We start from the raw sequence: 23,051 nt of genomic DNA on the forward strand, positions 1-23,051 counted from the left end.
AGAATCTTGCCCTTTGTACCTCTGAGGTAGGAGCGATAGGGTGAAAGACTTGTTGATGGCTGAAGGTGCCATAAGGAAAGTGGGAGGGGGTAACAACATAGTGAGTGTGCCATGGCGAGGCTGCAGGCAGAGCAAACTGAGTGTGTCATAGGTGGGGGGGGGGGGGCAGGCAGAACAAACTGTGCACGGGGGAGGGTGCACAACAAACTGCTATGGAGAAGGGGAGAGAAGGCAGAATAAACTGAGTGTGTCGTGGGGAAACTGTGAGGAGGGAGAGAGGAAGATGAGTGTGCCATGTGGGAGTAAGGTGAGAATGTACCATGGGGTTTTGGAGGAGGGGAGCAGTGAAAGCCAAGATTATGCCATGGATGTGGCTGCATAACAAGTTTAGAATAGCTATACAACAAGGAAGCTATAAGAAATTTAATAAAATTTGGGAGCCATTAACTTCTTATTGTAATGAGTAAACACCATTTTCTATTGTAATATACACCGTCTAATGATTGGGGGGAGGGGGAGGTATATTTTACATTTTTCTTATTGGGGAAATAATAGAGGAATGATGGGAGGGGAGGGTGGTAATTTTATGTATTGTAAAATAAATCAGAAAGATTGTCAAGTGATGTGTTTAATTGTATTGTTTTATTGTTTGTGCACTTGATGTAAGATTGAAAACAAATAAAGAATTTGAAAAAAAAAAAAAATAGAATATGCCACTAATGTGACGAAAAATCAAGTCTGAGGGTGGAGAAGATAGAATAAGAAGAGGTGAGTGCCTGGGGAAAGGCAGAATAAGAGGTGAAGATACCGTATGTGGGAGAAGACTTTGGGGTCAGAATTAGGGCTCTTGCTGAGGATTAGAGGGAGAGATGGAACTAGAGAGGTTGGAGCTAAGGAGGGAAAAGACAGGAGGGAATTTCAGGCCTTTTGATGTGGAAATTCTTAGCAAAAACACTACAAATAAAAAATGCACAATTTTGCAGAACTTTTAAATATTGTGCACAGCATTTTCCAAAATTTTATGCAGAATTTCCTCAGGAATAAAATTTTGAAATTACTCCAGTGTTGGCACAACTGCTGCAGAGCACTGGTCAACAGCAGCAAACTGTAAATGTTGTTTGGTGGAAGAGAGAAAATATTGGATGGCAGGGCTAAGACTAGGAGTGTATGCTTTTCTTGCAGTGCCGGTTTTGCCATGGATAATAGCCATGAATGGGACTAGTGGTGCGATGGGTCTGTAACACCCTTGAACCGTAACACTCAGGCCCTGATTCTATAAAGTCTGCCTAAAATTGTCAGCACCTAATTTAATTGAGCAGTAGGATTAATCAGTGTTTACCATATATTAGCACTCAGCACTTCAAATCAGCTTTAATTGGACTTAATTGAAAGGCATCTAACTCGAAAACCTTGATTCTATAAAAAGTAGGCACTTAGCCCAAAGTGCCTACACTAAGGGCTCCTTTTATCAAGCCGCGCTAGCGGTTTAACGTCCATAATAGCGTGCATTAAACTGCCAGCTGCGCTAGCCGCTAACGCCTGCTTTGAGCAGGCAGTAGTTTTTTGGCCAGCGCGGGGGTTAGCGCGTGATTAAAAGTCGGCGCACTAACCCCGCTAGCGTGGCTTGATAAAAGGAGCCCTAAAAGTAGGCATCATTATGGGTGGATCATGGACATGTTTTTGAGTTAGGCGCCTCTTTGTGAATCAGGTACCATTAGGCTCTGATATCAGCACCTAACTTTAGGCATAGAAAACCTTGGCATAAATTGAGTCACCTAAATGTTAGGATGCTGAGTGCCACCTAAGCACGGTTTTATAATGGGTGCCTAAGTTTTATAGACTAGGTGCCTATATCAGTGTTTAACTTTAGATGGACTTTATAGAATCAGGGTCTTATGGTGTAGGCCAGGGGCGTCCAACCTTTTGGCTTCCATGGACCGCACTGGCTGAAAAAATGTTTCTGGGGGCCACACAAACACGCAAACACTGCAGCAAGACAGAGGAGGGAGCCGGCAAGATGGTAAACACCTAGGGGCAGCAGAGGAAAACACTGCATCGCCCTCGACCGGGGCCGCACAAAATACTTCACGGGGCTGCAGGTTGGACACCCCTGGTGTAGGCCATAAGCTTGCTGCAGCTGCTTACTGGATGGCAAAATAGCTTTTTTTCCAAATGAATTTGCATTTACTGCTTTACATTCATAGCATAAAAGATGTGGAAGGTAGTCAATTAAATTGGACGTCAGCTGTCTTTATTTTTAAATTTACTTGGTGAACTACCTCATTAAATATTGTTCTTTAGGTACTAGGGTTGCATTACTAAAGGGTTTCTCCCATTTTGTGATTATAGGAAATATACGTAGTAAATAGGATTTGCATTTTGTCAGATAATGCTAATGACTTAAACATTTTCCTCATTTAGATTTTGCCACTGTTTCAAGAAGCTGAGGACAAAAATCGTCTGTTACGATCAGTAGCAGGTGGTGGTTTAGAAACCATTAGCAATTTGAAAGCCAAATGGGATAAACTTGAATTAATGATGGAAAGTCATCAGCTTATGGTTAAAGAACAGGTAAGAATGATATGGGGCACCCAGTAGGCTTTCATATCGTATTTCTAAAAATAATAATACCAGAAAGGTGTGACATAAAACAAACATAAGGAAGTTCTTCTTCACCCATAGAGTGGTGGAAAACTGGAACGCTCTTCCGAAGGCTATTATAAGGGAAAACACCCTCCAGTTTGACAAGTTCCTGCTGAACCAGAACGTACGCGGGTAGGGCTGGTCTCAGTTAGGACACTGGTCTTTGACCTAGAGGCCGCCGCGAGAGCGGACTGCTGGACACCATGAACCACTGGTCTGACCCAGCAGCGGCAATTCTTATGTTCTTATGTTCTTAAATTTATTTAATTATGTTGATTTGCAGGTTGAAATTATGAAAGCAAATGTCATTTCTCGGGCTCAGATTTATCTTCAAGAAATTGAAAAATTTAAAGCTCGTTGGGATCAGTTCAAGCCTAATGATGACATTATCGAAACTGGCCAGCAGGAAACTTTGGAAAAGAGTGCACAGACCATAAAAGAAAAGAGGACAGAATTTGCGGAACTAGAAGCAACTAAAATCAAACTAATGTATGCTTATTTTTTTAGGAAATTTCTGTTTTTTAAAATAATATATATCTGTGTGGCATGCACAATTTTCCTAGCTTAATTTACACACACATGCATGGCCACCAGAGCAGCAAAACTAGACAGACAAATCACCAATCTGTTGTCTTCGACCACAGACTACAAATTCTTCAAAAAAGAAACAAAAACTCTACTCTTCAAAAAATACATAAAACCTATCTAACACGACCAGTTCCTTCCCAAGCTCCATCTACCACACTGTCTACTCCTATCAAATCTAAAATGTTCTAATTACTCAACACATATTACCTTAATTTCTCGATAATTCTTATGTAATCCACCTATATATCTTGTAACTTCATGACAATTCTTATGTAATCCGCCTTGAACCGCAAGATAATGGCGGAATAGAAATCACTAATGTAATGTAATGTAATGTATTTTATAAAGAAGGGATGTAAACACGAATTTCTCCAAACACCAACTGGGATGCAGCTACTCAGTTGGAGTATATGTATACACATATAGAAAATATGGGGTAGATTCTATACAGTCTGCCTAAAAAAGTTAGGTGCCTTCATCAGCTCATTTTGCTGACATAGGCGTCTAATTGATTGATAGGCTTAATCAGTGCTAATAATTGGCACTTAATATCTCATAATTGATGCTAATTGGACTTAATTGAATTTTAGGAGCATAATTCGAAAAAACGGGATTCTGTAAAATGTAAGTGCCTAGTCCAAAGCGAATAGTTAAAATTGGGTGTGTTTTTGAGTGAGGCACCTGTTTTTGACTTAGGCACTGTTGCGTTCCTAACTTCGGTGCAGGCATTTAGGCCAAAAAAACCCTGGCATAAATAGGGTACTCCTAAAATTGTGATGCCTAATGCTGCTTAGGCGGCTTTAAGCATGACTCTATACAGTGTGCATAGCTTTTTTAGAATCGTGCTTAGTGCCACATTAGCTCCAATTTTCTAGACAGACTATATAGAATCTGCCCCATGTGCATAAATTTACAATCTACTGACAGGACATTTTTATTAAAGCTTGTTTTTGCATGTAAACCACTTTCGTCCATGAAAATTTCTTTAAAATTAACTTCAAAATAAGAAGAGAGAATCTAGTAAAACTTTTCATAACCCAGAGTCCTCTTAAATATTTACTCTTAAATGCAAGAACCATATTTCATGATTCTAATGTACTCCTGTCTCTAACCACCTGTTTAATTCTTCTGTCTTTGCCTTGCTGTTTTTGCCTATTTGTCTTTGTAGTATGTTTTGTCTTTCCTGACTAGATTGTATGTAGGGATTTTCTATTATATATCTCTGTACAGCACTGTATATATCTGGTATGTGCTATACAATCCTAATAATAATAAATTATTGTTGTATACTTTAAGTGAAGACCACCACCATTTTGATTTGGAGTTGCCAGACTTCTCCTTGGCAGACGACGTCTATAGAGATATTGAGAGCTGCACAAAGATATGGTCCCTTTATGAGGAGTTTTACCAAGGTTTTCATGAAAAAGCCAGGGAAGATTGGATCACATTTAGGTCTGATTTATTTTTCTTTATTATTTTATACTGTATGCTAGTGCAAATAATATACTAATACATGTGTGTCTGTATATATATTTTACAAAATTGCTTACCTGTAACAGGGGTTCTCTATAGAATGCAATGAAATGTCACTTCACTCTAGGTCCAAATTATTGATGTCAGTTTTTAAATCCCAAATAATTCCGGAACTACTTATACTAATACCAAAAACATCCCACCACTCTACCGCTAATTACAATTTTATAGCAGGAAGAATTACATGGCCCCTCATCACTGGCCAACTAATAATCTTCTTAGAGAATGTCTTTTATTTTTTTCTTATTTCTTAGCTTATTTTCTATTTAAGTTTTCAATAAATACGATATACTTTCAAGCACTTAGCTTAACAAGTGTGACCCGGGAGAGGATGACCCGACATGTTTCGCACTATTGTGCTTTATCAAGGGTCCCCTGCGTTCGCTGTTGTCATCCAACTCACATAAATGGTGAGAGAGCCAGAACGGGCCAAAGAACCAAATAACTGGAGATTGGTAAGGATAGCAAATAGGAAAATGCATTCATTGCTGTGCATTTGGTTTGCTAGTATGCCTGAAATATTATTGCATGCACATATCCCTGGTAGCAAACAAGTGTGGGGGAGATGCAGGATTGTAACAGGTAGAACTAGAGTGTGAGAGAAGAAAGAGTCCAGGATTAATCTGAATGCCAAAGTTTATCAATTTTTAGTTTATTTCTAATGTATTTATTATTGTAACTGCTTTGATGTATGCTTACAACAAGTGGGATATAAAAACAGATGAATAAATAAGTAAATATTTTTGTTTTCACAGGAGCAAAGCCTATGTTTTTGAGGAATACCTTCTGATTTGGCATGAGAAGTTGAGGAAGATAGAAGAACACAATACAATGTCTGTGAAGTTGCAAAAAGAAGTGGACAAGTACAAAGTAAGATATTATTCGTATTATTATGAGTTTTGTGAAGGCAATTTTATGAAACATTTTCTACATGTAAAGCATGTTTTACTGCAGAAAATGGCTATACATCTAAGTTCAAGGTTACATTTATTTGATATACCACTTAGGTCAAGTCATCAAAGCGGGTTACAATCAGTAACAATATCAATTAGAAAAAAAGAAATCATTCTAAACAAGGAATTTTCTGCAAAAAGTAGGTGCATCAAAAGGTAGTACCTATTTTTATCCCAGGACAAGCAGGCAGCATATTCTTGACTGATGGGTGACGGCACCGACGGAGCCCCGGTACGGACAATTTTAGAGTGATTGCACTCTAAGAACTTGGAAAGTTCCAGTAGGCCGCACCGCGCACGCGCGAGTGCCTTCCCGCCTGACAGAGGCACGCGGTCCCCAGTTTCTTAGTTTCCGCGGAGCTAAGAAGTCGCATTTTTCAAAGTGGCTTGTCCATTGCCATCAGCTCCCCAGCAAACTAGGCGTCAACGTCAACAACAACGTCAGACTCCTAGACCAACACAGCAACAACCTGTGAAGCCGCCTCCACAGCAAAAACCTACGCAGCCCTTTTGACTTAATTCTCCAGGGCATAGCCAGCGTCCAAACATCTACCCACCTACCTTAACCTATAGGTGGCCATCTCACTTTCTTTCTCTTGTGTCAGGAAGCCCAGAAGATTTGGTCTTGGGCCACAGCTCGCCACTTATTCCTGAAAGCTATCTACATTCAGGGGGAACAGAATTCCTTAGCGGACAAACTCAGCAGAATTCTCCAGCCCCGGGGGCGTGGCTTACCGCGCACACAAATGGACGTGTGATCGCGGCGCTCCTCTCAACTAGGCAACAAATGATTAAAAATTTTCCCCTTCGAGTTTATTTTTGACAGAAAAATCAATGCTGATTGATAAAACTTATATATATCTACCAACAGAGAAAATTTGATAATACTTTCTCCGCCGGTACTGAGGAAAGACCTGAGGGGAAGGAGACAAGTAAGGCTGTTGTTTTTTTTTCTGCCGGCTTTTCTCTGTGCTAGTGCGGGATGTTGAATATTTGAACTGGCCAACGGCAAAAGAAAAAAAAAAGTAAAAAGAAGACCGATCTCGGTGGGAGGCTGGTGCCGGTCAATTCTGGAGCTGTGGCGGTTGGATGCAGCCCTCTCCTGACGGCGCTGAGACGGAGCCCTGGGGGCGGAGAGTTAAGGAGATCAGTTACTCCTTCGCCGGTTTCTTTTTGTGTTATAAAGAGTGACATTGAAAGCAAAATACTGGAAAGAGTGAAGGAAGACTATTGAGCATTGAATTAGCTAACGACAGAAAAGAAAAAAATTTCTTCCTTCAGACCGATTTCGGTTGAGGGCTGGTGCCTGTCAAAGATAAAAATATGGCAGTTTGATGTAGCCCTCCTCCGCCGGTGTTAAAGCAAAGCCCTGAAGATAAGAAGCCGGTTGTTTTTGCTGAGCGACATCAAAAATAACTGTGGAGAATTAAAATAGGCAAAAACTGTGGCAACCGATACTACCCTCCACCTGCCGAAACTAAAATAAATAAAAGCCCTGAGGGAAGAGACCACGGTATACTGACATTGAACTAACCAACGACAAAAAAGAAAAGATAAAAGCTTCCTCCATTTAAACTAATTTTGGTGAAAGGCTAGTGCCTGTCAGTCTGAAATTAAGGCAGTTTGAAGTAACGCCGGTTTTGAATAGAAATCCTGAGGGTAAGGAGCCGATTTTCTTTTTGTACTGTGTGACATCAAAAAACTGATGAAAATTGTGCCAATTGAAAATACCCTCCAACGAAATTAGACAGGAACCCTGAAGGAAGGGATCCCAAAAGAATTTAAAAAAAAAAAAAAAAAAAATTTTTGCTATTTCCTCAACAGCATAGCATCGAAGGTGTGGTGGACAGAAATCTCACTGAGCATAAAGATTGTGGAGAAGGTAAAATCTGTAAAAATATAAAAATAGGTTCAGGAATATGGCAAGTACCAGACAAAATAAAAATGAGGCTGGTATGTCAGCAAAAAGACAGAAGCAGGATCAAATTACACCAAGTAAGATCCCACTTCCTGCTAAAGAACCTGATATATTGAGTAAAGCAGAAGTTATGGAAGAACTGAGACAGATTAAACAAATGCTTAAAGAGACTGTGACTAATATGGCTGAAATGAAAGAAGAAATAATAAATATCCATAGACAAATGGAAATAAATAATAAAAGAACAACTGTCTTAGAAACTAAAACGGAGGTCTTAGAAGGTGAAGCAAACAGATGCAAAAAGGACAGTTTGGAACTGAATAAATTGAAAGATCAACTGGAAGACTATGAAAATCGAGGAAGAAGAAAAAATATTAAACTTTTTGGAATACAAGAAAATTTGGAAGGGAAAAATGCCATACAATTTCTAGAAAACTTAATTCCAAAAATACAACTGGATTTAAAACAACCAATAGAAATAGAAAGAGCGCATAGGATCCCAGTAAAAAATATAGAAAATCAAGGCAGACCAAGACCACTAATATTCAAAATGCTTAGATACCAACAAGCAATAGAAATATTAAATGCTGCCAAGAAAGACAAAAATCTAAATTACAAAGGATCCAAAATATGGTTTTTGCCGGATTTTGCTAAAAACACAGCAAATAAAAGAAAGAGACTATTAGACTTGAGACCTCAATTAAAAGAAAAAGGATATAAATACGGATTGTATTATCCAGCAAAAATGAGAGTATCATCTGGAGATAAATCTTTGTATTTTGAAGATCCAGAAAAACTAAAAACCTTTCTTTCAAAATCAGAACCTATGTCATTTTAACATAAAATATCAAGATTGGTTTTGATGACATTGTGAAAAAAAAAATAAAAAATAAAAATAAAAATGTGAGACATTGAAATACTGAAGAAAGAAAAATATGAACTAAAGAAAAGACAATAAAAATATAAAGAAGAAATAGACAAAAAAAGACAAAATGAAAACTCAAGAGACTAAACTTAAAAGAGTAAAATATGAATGGATGGAGTAAAGAGTGATCAGAAAGAAATAAAAACTTGAATAAAAAACAAAAGCAGAAGAAAAAAAAAAAAAAAAGAATATTAAAATAATATATAAAGATATGGATATTTCTTTTTAGATTTTAAAGGATGATAAGAACTGATGAAATAGAAAGTATAAGATATAGGAAAAATATCAATACCATATTAAATATATGTTTAAGATAAAATTTTATGATATAAACTATAATACTGGGGAAATATAAATTAAAAATTGATGAATGGATAAAGATACATTAATGAAATGTTAGGAGTAAAATATGACTAAATATATCAAAGGTTAATATAGATTGATAGAAGGGGATATTAATTAAATATTGGTTGCCTAGAGGGGAGGGGAATGTTCGGGTTGCAGTTCCTTTTTTTTTTTCCATTATTTTTTATTTTCTAATTTTTCATAAAGTGTACATAATAATAAATTACAATTGATAAATGCATATTATCACTTTTATATCTAATACAATATATATCTGAATTTGATTTTCCCCCTCACCCTCCCCCCTCCCTTTCATTACTTTAATATAATATTTTAATTTTCAAATTTTTATAAAAAGTATACAACATATTAGAATACAATTGATAAATATTCAATAACTTTTTTATATCTAATACAATATAATCTAAACAATTTTTGTCTCATTTCCCTCCCCTCACCCTTTTATTACCTTTTATTCATACGTTACATTTTGTATAATATATTATAACATACTATGTATAAATTAATTTTTCTTACCCCCCCTTTATGTGTGTCATAAAAAAAAAAAATTCCTTAAAAGAAGAAAAGAAGAAGAAAACATCATATTATTTATTCATTACAGTATTTTGTCAATGGCCCCCATATTTTTATAAATTTATTATATGTCCCCTTTTGTATTGCTATTGTTCTTTCCATTTTAAAAATATGACATATTGTATTCCACCAAAATGTGTAATTTAGGTTGTTGTAATTTTTCCAATTGTTAGTTATATGTTGAATGGCAACCCCTGTCATAATTAATAAAAGCTTATTATTTTCTGGTGAAATTTGACTTTTTTTTCTCATCATTGTTCCAAATAAAATTGTATCATATGATATTGCGATATGATTTTCCATTAATTTATTAATTTGTGGCCAAATTGAATTCCAAAAAATTTTAATATAAGGACAATGATATAATAAATGATCTAATGTCCCTGGTTCTAGATTACAGTGCCAGCATCTATTAGACTTAGAACTGTCTAATTTTTGCAAACGAGTAGGGGTCCAAAAAGCTCTATGTAATAAAAAGAACCATGTTTGTCTCATAGACGCTGACACTGTACATCCCATTCTCCAAGACCAAATTAGTGGCCATTGAGATGCATTAATTTGATGTCCAATCTCAATGCTCCAAATGTCTCTTAGACCATTTTTTGGTTTTTTATTTAAATATCCAGATATTAATTTATACCACAATGCGGCTTGATGTCCTAGGAAGTCTGCTTTAAAGCATAAGAACTTTAAACTATATTGATTGTTTAATGATTTCCATTCAGGGAACCCAGCCTGAATGGCCTGCTTCAATTGCAACCATTTAAAACTTTGTGTTTTATTGAAACCAAATCTGTGTTGCAATTGTGGAAAATCCAGCAGTTTACCTTCTGAAATAATATCATCTAGAGATCTAATGCCTGCAATAATCCAGTTCTTTCAAAGGATTTGAGCTCCGCCAATTTTGATCTTGGAGTTTATCCATATGGATTGATTAGTTGATTTGTATATTGGGATGGGTGTTAATTTATCAATAAATCTCAATGTTTTCCAAGTATCCATTATTATTTTATTTTCTTTGTATCTTTTAGGTATATTAATACTTGGTAGATGAACTAAATTTAGGGGAAACATAAGGCGCCATTCCAAATATAACCAATCTGGTGCATTATCTATAAGTTCTGGGAGGATCCAATACATACCCTGACGTAGAATATAGGCTTGATGGTACCTATAGAAATTTGGAAAATTTACCCCTCCCTCCTTAATTGATTTTTGTAAGGTTACTAAAGCTATTCTAGGTGTTTTACCAAGCCAAAGAAATTTTGTTAAAATTCTATTAAGCTTTTTATAAAAGGACCCCTGAAAATAAATAGGTATCATACTCATTTGGTAGCAAACTACAGGCAACATCATCATTTTAATAGTTTGAACTCTTCCCCACCAAGAAATATGTAATGGGTTCCATTGCTCACATAACTCCGTTACTTTTTTTAATACATATTTTTCATTTTCTTTTACAGTATCTTCAATTGTTTTTTTAACTTGAATGCCTAGATATTTAAATCCTTCTTCTTTCCATATGAATGGAAAAGTATCAAATAATCCTTTTACACAGTAAACATTCAAGGGTATAATTTCAGATTTATTCCAATTAATTTTATAACCTGAAAATTTGCCAAACTTATCAATTAATTCCAATAAAGAAGATAAGGTAGACTCTGGATTTCTCAAATAAAGCAAAATATCATCCGCATAAGCCGAAATTTTATATTCCATATCTGAATATGGAATACCTTGTATCTCCCTCGTTTGCTGTATTGCTAACAATAAGGGTTCTAATACAACATCAAATAACAAAGGAGATAAAGGACAGCCTTGTCTAACTCCCCTCTGCAATTGAAAACCATCAGATATCATATTATTAATATTTAATCTTGCAATCGGGAAGCTATACAATGTTTTTACCATTTGTATAAATCCAGAACCTATACCAAACCATTCTAAAGCCTGATACATAAAATTCCATTCTACCCTATCAAATGCTTTCTCGGCATCTAATGAAACTGTAAAAGCCGGTTCATCCATTTTTTTTGATAAGTTTAGCATGTGAAATAATAGTCTAGAGTTATTGGAGGAATGTCTTTTAGCAACGAAACCCGTTTGATGCATATCTATAATATGTGGGAGAGCTTTGGCTAATCTCAAAGCCAAAATTTTCGCCAAAAGTTTATTATCAACATTTATCAAAGATATAGGCCTGTAGTTCGAAACCAAAGTAGGATCTTTATTTGGCTTAGGCAAAACAATTATTATTGATTCAGCCATAGTACCTTTTATATTACCTTTTATAAGTTGTGTCTGATATAATTTTATTAAATGTGTGGAGAGGATATTTTGAAATGTTTTATAAAATTCTACTGTGTAACCATCACCACCTGGAGCGGATCCAACTCTAAGAGATCTCAATGCTGTTTCTAATTCTTTTAATGATATAGGTTCTTCTAAACTTCGTTTTATATGATCAGGAATTTTAGGTCCATTAATTAAATCTAAAAATTTTTTTCCATCTTTTTGTTTCTCCAAATAAGGTTCGGAAGAATATAGATCCTTATAAAAGTTTAAAAATTGTTTTAATATTATATTTGTTTGATTTGTTATTATACCATTATCATCTTTTATTCCATTAATATTAGTTCTCCTTTTTTTTGCCTTAAGATAATTTGCTAATAATTTTCCCGCCTTATTAGAACTTCCATAATACACTGTTTGCTTGGAAAACAAATCTTTTCTTATCATTTTTGAAGTTAATTCATTATATTTACCTTTTACTTTCAAAAGAGCTTGCAAAACTTCATATTCCCATTTACTTATCAATTTAGCTTCTAATATTTTTATTTCTTTTTCTAATTCTATATATTGTTTTTTAATTTGTTTCCTAATAAAAGCTGAATATGATATAATATTACCCCTCATAGTTGCTTTAAATGCATCCCATACATTCTCTATAGATGTATCTTCCACTAAATTTGTTTGAAAAAATTCATTAATTTGTGTTTTAAAATTTTCCAAAAATTTGTCATCCACAAGCAATGCATTATCAAATCTCCAAAGAGGTCTATTATTTTCTAATTGATCTAATTGTAATTCTATCCATATTCCCGCATGATCCGAAATGATAATAGGATCAATGGAGGCTTTAATCACCTGTTGCACTTTATTTGTTGAAACAAAAATATAATCTATTCTTGAAAATGATTTATGAACCTGTGAACAAAATGAATATTCCTGATCATTAAAATGAAGAATACGCCATATATCCTTCAAATCGCATGATCGAACTAAATTATCTAGACCTAAAGATTTAATATTTTTACCTGGTTTTTTATCCAATAATGGATCCATTACAGCATTAAAATCTCCAGCCACCACTAAATTAGAGGCAGCCAGTGGTAATAACATATTTTGTAGCTTTTTGAAAAATTCTGATTGATTCGAATTAGGGGCATATATATTAAATAACGTCAGGGTATCATTTCCCATACCTATATCGATATGTATCCATCTTCCATGTGGATCTGAACTTTTTACCTTTATATTGGCAACTTTTTACCTTTATATTGGCATTCGGGTTGCAGTTCCAATGTGTGTCCTTAAGCAGTCATTATATTGGGTGGGAAAGGGAGGGAAAAAGATGGGATATACTAGAATGATTAAGGAAAAGGTTAATAAGGGATTGGATACTTTAGGGATAAAAATGTGTGTCATTGAGAAAATTTTTTGGATTTTAAATATGAAGGAAGAAAGGAAAAAGATTATGATGATAAGTTTTAAAATATATAATGTCTTTTAAGATATATTCTATTAATGTTAATGGCCTGAATCATGTAATTAAAAGAAAAAAGGTATTAGCATTTTTAAAAAAGCAAAACGCAGATATTTACTGTCTGCAGGAGACCCATCTTAATACAAAGGAATCACAGAAACTAACTGGTGGGTGGGTAAAAGAATGTTTTTTTGCTCCAGCAGATGGTAAAAAAGCAGGGGTAGCAATTCTTATAAATAAAAAATGTATGGCCAAGATTAAGGTAATAAATTCAGACCCACATGGAAGATGGATACATGTTGATATAAGTATGGGAAATAATACCCTGACGTTGTTTAATATATATGCCCCTAATTCGAATCAATCAGAATTTTTTAAAAAGTTACAGAATATGTTGTTACCACTGGCTGCTTCTAATTTAGTGGTGGCTGGAGACTTTAATGCTGTAATGGATCCATTATTGGATAAAAAACCAGGTAAAAGTATAAAATCTTTAGGTTTAGATAATTTGGCGCAATCATGTGATTTGAAGGATATATGGCGTATTCTTCATTTTAATGATCAGGAGTTTTCATTTTGTTCACAGGTTCATAAATCATTTTCAAAAATAGATTATATTTTTGTTTCAACAAATAAGGTGCAACAGGTGATTAAAGCTTCCATAGATCCTATTATCATTTCAGATCATGCGGGAGTATGGATAGAATTACAATTGGATCAATTGGAAAAGGGTAGACCTCTTTGGAGATTTGATAATGCATTGCTTGTGGATGATAAATTTTTGGAAAATTTTAAAACACAAATTAATGATTTTTTTCAAATAAATTTAGTGGAGGATACATCTATTGAGAACGTATGGGATGCATTTAAAGCAACTATGAGGGGTAATATTATATCATATTCAGCTTTTGTTAGGAAACAGATTAAAATGCAATATATAGAATTAGAAAAAGAAATTAAAATATTAGAAGCTAAATTGGTAAGTAAATGGGAACATGAAGTATTGCAAGCTCTTTTGAAAGCAAAAGGTAAATATAATGAATTAACTTCAAAAATGATAAGAAGAGATTTGTTTTCCAAACAAGCAATGTATTATGGAAATTCTAATAAGGCGGGAAGATTATTGGCAAATTATCTTAAAGCAAAAAAAAGAAGAACTAATATAAATGGGATAAAAGATGATAATGGTATAATAACAAATCAAACAAATATAATTTTAAAACAATTTCTAAAATTTTATAAAGACCTGTATTCTTCCGAGCCTTATTTGGGGAGACAAAAAGATGGTAAAAATTTTTTAGATTCAATTAATGGACCTAAGATTCCTGATCATATAAAACGGAGTTTAGATGAACCTATATCATTAAAAGAATTAGAAACAGCATTGAGATCTCTTAGAGTTGGATCCGCTCCAGGTGGTGATGGTTATACAGTAGAATTTTATAAAACATTTCAAAATGTCATTTCCCCACATTTACTAAATTTATATCAGACACAACTTATAAAAGGTGATATTAAAGGTACTATGGCTGAATCAATAATAATTGTTTTGCCTAAGCCAAATAAAGATCCTACTTTGGTTTCAAACTACAGGCCTATATCTTTAATAAATGTGGATAATAAACTTTTGGCGAAAATTTTGGCTTTGAGATTAGCCAAAGCTCTCCCACATATTATAGATATGCATCAGACGGGTTTCGTTGCTAAAAGACATTCCTCTAATAACTCTAGATTATTGTTTCATATGTTAAATTTATCAAAAAAAATGGATGAACCGGCTTTTACAGTTTCCTTGGATGCAGAAAAAGCGTTTGATAGGGTAGAATGGAATTTTATGTATCAGGCTTTAGAATGGTTTGGTATAGGTTCTGGATTTATACAAATGGTAAAAACTTTGTATAGCTTCCCGATTGCAAGATTAAATATTAATAATATGATATCTGATGGTTTTCAATTGCGGAGGGGAGTTAGACAGGGTTGTCCTTTATCTCCTTTGTTATTTGATGTTGTATTAGAACCCTTATTGTTAGCAATACAGCAAACAGGGGGGATACAGGGTATTCCATATTCAGATATGGAATATAAAATTTTGGCTTATGCTGATGATATTTTACTTTATTTGAGAAATCCAGAATCTACCTTATCTTCTTTATTGGAATTAATTGATAAGTTTGGTAAATTTTCAGGTTATAAAATTAATTGGAATAAATCTGAAATTATACCTTTAAATGTTCATTGTGTAAAAGGATTATTTGACGCTTTTCCGTTCATATGGAAAGAAGAAGGATTTAAATATCTTGGCATTCAAGTTAAAAATACAATTGAAGATACTGTAAAAGAGAATGAAAAATTTGTATTAAAAAAAGTTACGGAGTTATGCGAACAATTACATATTTCTTGGTGGGGGAGAGTTCAAACTATTAAAATGATGATGTTGCCTGTAGTTTGCTACCAAATGAGTATGATACCTATTTATTTTCAGGGGTCCTTTTATAAAAAACTTAATAGCATTTTAACAAAATTTCTTTGGCTTGGTAAAACACCTAGAATAGCTTTAGTAACTTTGCAAAAATCAATTTTCCAAATTTTTATAGGTACCATCAAGCCTATATTCTACGTCAAGGTATGTATTGGATCCTCCCAGAACTTATAGATAATGCACCAGATTGGTTGTATTTGGAATGGCGCCTTATGTTTCCCCTAAATTTAGTTCATCTACCAAGTATTAACATGCCTAGAAGATACAGAGAAAATAAGATATTAATGGATACTTGGAAAACGTTGAGGTTTATTAGTAAATTAACACCTGTCCCAATAAACAAGTCAACTAATCAGTCTCTATGGATAAACTCCAAGATCAAAATTGGCGGAGCTCAAATCCTTTGGAAGAACTGGATTATTGCAGGCATTAGATCTCTAGATGATGTTATTTCAGAAGGTAAACTGCTGGATTTTTCACAATTGCAACATAGATTTGGTCTAAGTAAAACACAAAGTTTTAAATGGTTGCAATTGAAGCAGGCCATTCAGGTTGGGTTCCCTGAATGGAAAACATTGAATAATCAATATAGTTTAAAGTTCTTATGTTTTCAAGCAGACTTCCTAGGGCATCAAGCCGCATTGTGGTATAAATTAATATCTGGATATTTGAATAAAAAATCAAAAAATGGTCTAAGAGACATTTGGAGCATTGAGATTAAGCATCAAATTAATGCATCTCAATGGCCACTAATTTGGTCTTGGAGAATGAGATGTACAGTGTCAGCATCTATGAGACAAACTTGGTTCTTTTTATTACATAGAGCTTTTTGGACCCCTACACGTTTGCAAAAATTAGATAGTTCTAAGTCCAATAAATGCTGGCACTGTAATCTGGAACCAGGGACGTTAGATCACTTACTGTATCACTGTCCCTACATTAAAAGTTTTTGGAATGCAATTTGGCCACAAATTAATAAATTGATGGAAAATCATATAGCAATATCATATGATACAGTGTTATTTGGAATGATGATGAGAAAAAAAAGTCAAATTTCACCAGAAAATAATAAGCTTTTATTAATTATGACAGGGGTTGCCATTCAGCATATAACCAACAATTGGAAAAATTATAATAACCTAAATTATACATTTTGGTGGAATACAATATGTCATATATTCAAAATGGAAAGAGCAATAGCAATACAAAGAGGGACATATACTAAATTTATAAAAATATGGGGGCCATTGACAAAATATTGCAATGAATAAATAGTAGGATTTTTCTTCTTCTTTTCTTCTTTTAAATATCTTCTTTATGACACACATAGAGGGGAGGTAGTGAAAATAATATTTACATAGTATGCTATAATATGATATATAATATGTAATGTATGATTGAAAAGTAATAGAAGGGTGGGGGGAGGGAGAGGGGGAAAAATATATTTAGAATATGATGTATTAGATATAAAAGTGATATTGTGTATTCATCAATTGTATTTTAATATTTTGTACACTTTATGAAAAATTTGAAAATAAAAAAATAATGGAAAAAAAGAATTCTCCAGCCCCACGAATGGACTCTCGATCCTTTGACTCTCCAGTCCCTGGGGCCAAAACCTGGCCTTTCATGTGTTTTTTCTGGTCATCGGAAGCTTGGCAAATCATGTGGTGCTTATATCAAGAATCCCACTTTCCTGCCATGACTCAGCTCTCTGTAACTTTGAGCTGAGCTGTGCCAGCAGTTTGGATTGGTTTCATGGTTTCAAGTCTTGAGACTTGAAACCGTGAGATAAACCTGAACTTCCAGCACCATGCAGCTCAAACTTGCAGAGAACTGAGTCATGGTTGAGAAACAGGAAGCCCACTGTTAGTTCTTCAACTGAAGCCAAATGAAGGGAAAAAGATTGAGTAAAGCATATGAGAGAACAAGCACAAGTAGACTGGACGAAGGCTGCAGGTAGATGAGGCAGAGAGAGAAAGAGATTGGCTGGGAAGGGAAGACACACAGTTATTTTTTGCCACTATAGTATATGGCAAAAATACAACTTGTGTATGTTTTGGCACTCTGAATAGCCCCTGGGAGAAAGAGGTTGGACAAGCCTTCTCTAAACCTTTTTCTAGAGGTTTATCGACCACAGTTTTTGGGTTACATCATGTGGAGTTTTTTTTGACCAATGTCCAAGAACATAAGAATTGCCAAAGTGAGACAGACTGAAGGTCCATAAAGCCCAGTATCCTATTTCCAACAGTGGCCAACCCACTGTACCTAGCTAGATCCCAAGTAGTAAAACAGATTTTATACTGCTTATCCTAGGAATAAGCAGTAGATTTTCCCAAGCCATCTTGATAATGGCCTATAGACTTCTCTTTTAGGAAATTATCCAAAACTTTTTTAAAGCCCGCTAAGCTAACTGATTCTCCTGCAACGATTTCCAGAGTTTAATTACACATTAAAATAAATATTTTCTCCAGTTTGTTTTAAATCTACTACTTAGTAGCTTCATCACATGCCCCCTAGACCTAGTATTTTTGGAAAGAGTGAACAAGCGATTCACATCTATCCTTTCCACTCCACTCAGTATTTCATAGACCTCTATCATAGCACCCCTAAGCCTTCTCTTCTCCAAGCTGAAGAACCCTAGCTTCTTTATCCTTTCTACATAGGGAAGTCATCCCATCCCTTTTATCATTTCCGTTACCCTTCTCTGTACCTTTTCTAATTCCGCTATATCTTTTTTGAGGTACGGCAACCAGAAGTGCACACAGTATTAGAGATGCGGCTATACCATAGAGTGATACAAGAGCATTATAACATTTGCAAACCAATGGTTTGGCACTTTCTTCAAGCACTGGGATCAATGGTAGCAATTATAGAGTGAGTGTCATTGGCCAGGATATATGTGAGATCTTTACAGGGGTCTCTTCTTTCCCGATAGTCTCCTTAAGGTCAAAAGTACCACCTTGTATTACTACTAGCCTTTTCTGTTTGGGAGCGAGTGTAAATGTTAATATGTAAAATATATGCATAAATTGCAACTCTGTTCACATTCAGACCCTTAACTCTCCTGCATGTAGCATGTGTAAAACTAGGATAATTTTATAAAAGCCTTTTTATGCTCATAAAGGCCTTTCCACTCATAAAATCCTTTATAAAATTACTCTGTATATATGTAAGTTAAATGTGTATTTGATAAAATATACATGTGTGTTTTATCTCCACCATTGTTATACCCAAACTGTGCCCCTGATAACATCTGCATGGAGGTGCTTGTTTTCTATGTATATACTTTTTATGCATATATGTGGGCACACAAGTTTTTATAAAAGCCCTTTTCTGCATGTAAAAAAAGGATTTATTCATGAAAATACTATATAGAATTTCTGCTTAAGTGCTCCTTTCACTCTGCTTACTAACTGAATATATTTCGGACAAATCTTTCCATATAGACACGGGGGTCCTTTTTTCAAGCTGCGGTAGGGGTTTAAAGCGCGTAATACCGCGCATTAAACCGCCTGCTGCGCTAGCCGCTTACGCCTGCATTGAGCTGCAGGCGTTAGCTTTTTAGCTGGCTGCGGGGGTTAGCGCATAATGAAATGTCCGACATGCTAACCCCGCTAGCGCGGCTTGATAAAAGGACCCCATGGTGTAAAATAGTCTACAATAATATTGCAATTAAATAATCTTAAATTATATACAAAAGATACATATGCAACTGTAATAGTTTAACTGCTAAGTGAGTGTTAAAATATTCTAAATTTGTTTTGTGCATACATTTTTCCTTTAGGTAGTAGTTCCTGTCCTGAAATATGTCAGAGGAGAACACCTGTCGCAGGATCACTGGCTTGATCTCTTTAGACTTCTTGGACTTCCCAAAGGCACAACGTTAGAGAAATTATTATTTGGAGATTTACTTAAAGTAGCAGATGTAATAGTAGCAAAAGCTGCAGAACTTAAGGTGTGGATTTACTGGCTCTTGTACTATTAAAAAAAGATGTTCGGGGGAAGGGTGGTTATTACTCTAGATTGCATTTTATAAACCTGAATTCTAGTTAAATATATATCTTGTACAGGTTGTGCGTTGTTTCCATTTTAAAATAATAAAAACTAATCTGTCATCTTTGTTACATAGGATTTGAACAGCCGTGCACAAGGTGAAATTACAATCCGAGAGGCCTTACGAGAGCTGGATCTCTGGGGAGTTGGTGCAATCTTTAATTTAATAGAGTATGAAGATAGTCAGAGTAGAAATATCAAATTGATTAAAGATTGGAAAGACATAGTAAATCAAGTTGGTGACAATCGCTGTCTCCTTCAGTCTCTAAAAGATTCACCATACTACAAAGGCTTTGAAGATAAAGTATCCATATGGGAAAAAAAACTTGCTGAGTTGGATGAATATTTGCAGAATTTAAACCAAATCCAAAGGAAATGGGTATATTTAGAGCCTATTTTTGGCCGTGGTGCTCTTCCTAAAGAACAGGCACGTTTTAACAGAGTAGATGAAGATTTTCGGTAAGTACAGCTATATTATTTGATCATAGAAGGATTGAAGTTATTTCTAATTTTTTTAAAATTTATATATGTTTTAATTACAATCATGTATTACACTTGAAACAGAAAAATGCAATCCATCTAGTAATTAAACATAGTTGAAGAAATTAATAATTCACATTAAAGAAATAATATATCTTATTTTTGTTGACATATTAATTGCACATCCAGGGGGGTAGGGTGGATATAAGTTTAAATGATTCTCTGATTTTTGATATTTTCTTGGGTGGTTGGGAGGGGAGGAGGGCATTTTTGGGGTATTGATAAACTGTTTCTGAATGTTTATGTTTATGGTTATGACATGTATGACATGTATGCATACAAACTTGAAAGTGGATCAATCGCTGTTTTAAAATCAAACAGAAATCGGCCAACAGCGATTAACTCCACATCTTTAGTGAATCTAGGCCATAGGCCCAGATTCACTAAAGATAGCGATTCAGTCGCTGTTGGCCGATTCTCTGGCTGATTTTGAAACAGTGATTGATTCACTATCAAGTTTGCATGCAAATGATTTGCACGGAGGTGAAACTCCCCAACTCAGTTGCTCAATGGCCAATCAGGAACTTCCTTACACTCCTCCCTAAGGAAGTCCCTGATTGCCTCAGCCCCTCCCAAGGGAGGAGCCCGAGGTGCTTGAGCCGATCTGGGCCTTAGGCCTCTTTCCGTGCATCACATGATGCACTGGGGCGGGGCCTAAGGCCCGCATTGCAGCGCAGGAAGCTGGAGGAGCAGGAGGTACTGAGCACCCCTTCTTCCAACTTTTAAAGGTACATGGAAAGGGAGGGGGCATCAGCTGGCACGAGGGAGTGGACATCTCTCTTGCCATTTGTTTTGGGGGGAGAGGAGGCTGATGGCAGGAGGGAGTGGGCATCCCTCCTGCCATATTTTAAATGCGGGTCGGGTATTCAGCGGGCTGGCGGGCGGTGAGGGGGTGTGTTTGGCCGGCCGCGGATGGGCAGGGAGGGGGGTAGTTGGGGATCAATGGCAGGAGGGACCCCTTCTGCCATTTGTGGGTCACGGGGTGGAGGGCGCATTTGTTGGGGGGGGCGGCTTTTTATTCATTTTTTTCCATGGCACAGATATTTTGCCTATCACCCCAAGGTCCCTCTCCCCATCCGTGCATATCAGCCTCCTTCCGATTTCTAATCCCCAAATGCATTACTCTGTACTTCTTTTTTTTTTTTTTTGAGATCATTATTGTTTTTTTTTATTATAAATTCTTTATTCTTTTTTATATCTTACATCAAGTGAAATATATGTAATACATACAATTTTTAACGAACACTTGAAATATCAAACAATTACAATTTCTTCTTTGCATTGAATTTTAGTTGCCAGATATTAGACCATTGCTCTAACTTTTGCAGATCCTTTTTAATGTTTTCCTCTCCCTCCTCGGTGTCTACTCTGTTACAAATCTTGGTATCATCTACAAAAAGGCAAACTTTTCCTTCTAACCCTTTGTCATTCACAAACATATTGAACAAGATCGGCCCTAGCACCGATCCCTGAGGAACTCCACTACTACCTTTCCCTCCTCTGAGTGAATTCCATTAACCACCACCCTCTGACATCTGTCTGTCAACCAGTTTCTAATCCAGTTCACCACTTTGGGTCCTAACTTCAGCCCGTCAAGTTTGTTCAAGAGCCTTCTATGAGGAACCATGTCAAAGGCTTTGCTGAAATCTAAGTAAATTGGGGCGTGGCTTAACGCGAGCACGAATGGAAGCGTAATCGCAAAGCTCCTCTACAGCTAGGCAAAGAATATAAAATAAAAATTCCCTTCTATATAAATTTCATCAAAGAAATGAATACAAAAGAAGCGGAACACAAGACAATTCAAAATATCTTCTTTTGATAAAGCTGAAACGAAACCCGAGTAAGTTTTGAGCTGAAAGGCAGATTGCCGTTTTCTCTCTTCAACGGTTTTTAGAAGACTTGATTACAGCGCTGAGATCGTGAAGCGTGAGTTAATAAAAAGCAGAAATAGAGGTACAGATTTAAAGGAAGATTGTGCCCTGATACTGTTTAATATAATAAATGAAAATTAAACCGTTAAAGGATATCAGCCAGTGACGAAACTGAAGAGGCTTGAAAGGAAAAAAACTAAGAGAGGAATGGCGGCGAATTAAATTGTGAGGCGCCAAGAATAGATGAAAATTAAATGCTTGTGAGAGTATTAAAGTAAAAGAAGATTATTGAAGTGAATATAGCTCTCCTCTATCGTAGCTGCGATTGGGCTTGTGAGAGGAGAGCCAGAAGAAAAGTTTGCCGTTTTTTTTTAGCGCTAAAACGGCAAGAATTTGAAGCTAAGTGACTGACAGAGCTAATAAAATAAATTAGAAAACATATTTGAACTGCCATACCTAAATCGAAAAGAAGGGAAATTCAGAGAAGAATAAAACTAAGACAATTTGAAACAGACGCTGAACCCTGAAAAAAAAAAAAAATTGGAGAAATCTCTTTTTACTAAAAAAAAAAAAAAAAAAAAAAAAGGAAGATTGAAGAGAAGGTTTATTGATGTGAGGATAAAAACTTAAGGTGAATTATACCTGCCTAATATTAAGTTTGTTCACCTAAACATTTCCTTCATATTGAAATCTGACTAGTGGTAGAAAAAAGGGGAAAGCTGATCTTGTTATGAGACTGCTGTTGACTGACTTGGGTGTTGATACTGAATTGGAGCCTTAAAGATAGAGAACTGAAGAAACTAATTTGCCTTTGTGCTGATTTCTTCTTGTGAACTTATA

General features: G+C 35.4%; 1 protein-coding gene across 3 annotated transcripts in view; it reads left to right on the forward strand.

Moving 5' to 3' along the window:
- Nucleotides 1-23,051, forward strand: part of DYNC2H1 (dynein cytoplasmic 2 heavy chain 1) — a 499,560-nt gene that overhangs the window by 97,082 nt on the left and 379,427 nt on the right. For all 3 annotated transcript variants that reach the window (XM_033947955.1, XM_033947953.1, XM_033947954.1), the window contains exons 21-26: nucleotides 2,422-2,571; nucleotides 2,927-3,132; nucleotides 4,528-4,683; nucleotides 5,520-5,634; nucleotides 19,532-19,702; nucleotides 19,877-20,259. In XM_033947955.1, the coding sequence (XP_033803846.1) occupies nucleotides 2,422-2,571; nucleotides 2,927-3,132; nucleotides 4,528-4,683; nucleotides 5,520-5,634; nucleotides 19,532-19,702; nucleotides 19,877-20,259 (1,181 nt within the window). The remainder of the gene's footprint in view (nucleotides 1-2,421; nucleotides 2,572-2,926; nucleotides 3,133-4,527; nucleotides 4,684-5,519; nucleotides 5,635-19,531; nucleotides 19,703-19,876; nucleotides 20,260-23,051) is intronic.

Source organism: Geotrypetes seraphini, chromosome 6, assembly GCF_902459505.1.
Source record: "Geotrypetes seraphini chromosome 6, aGeoSer1.1, whole genome shotgun sequence".
Classification (NCBI taxonomy): Eukaryota; Metazoa; Chordata; class Amphibia; order Gymnophiona; family Dermophiidae; genus Geotrypetes; species Geotrypetes seraphini.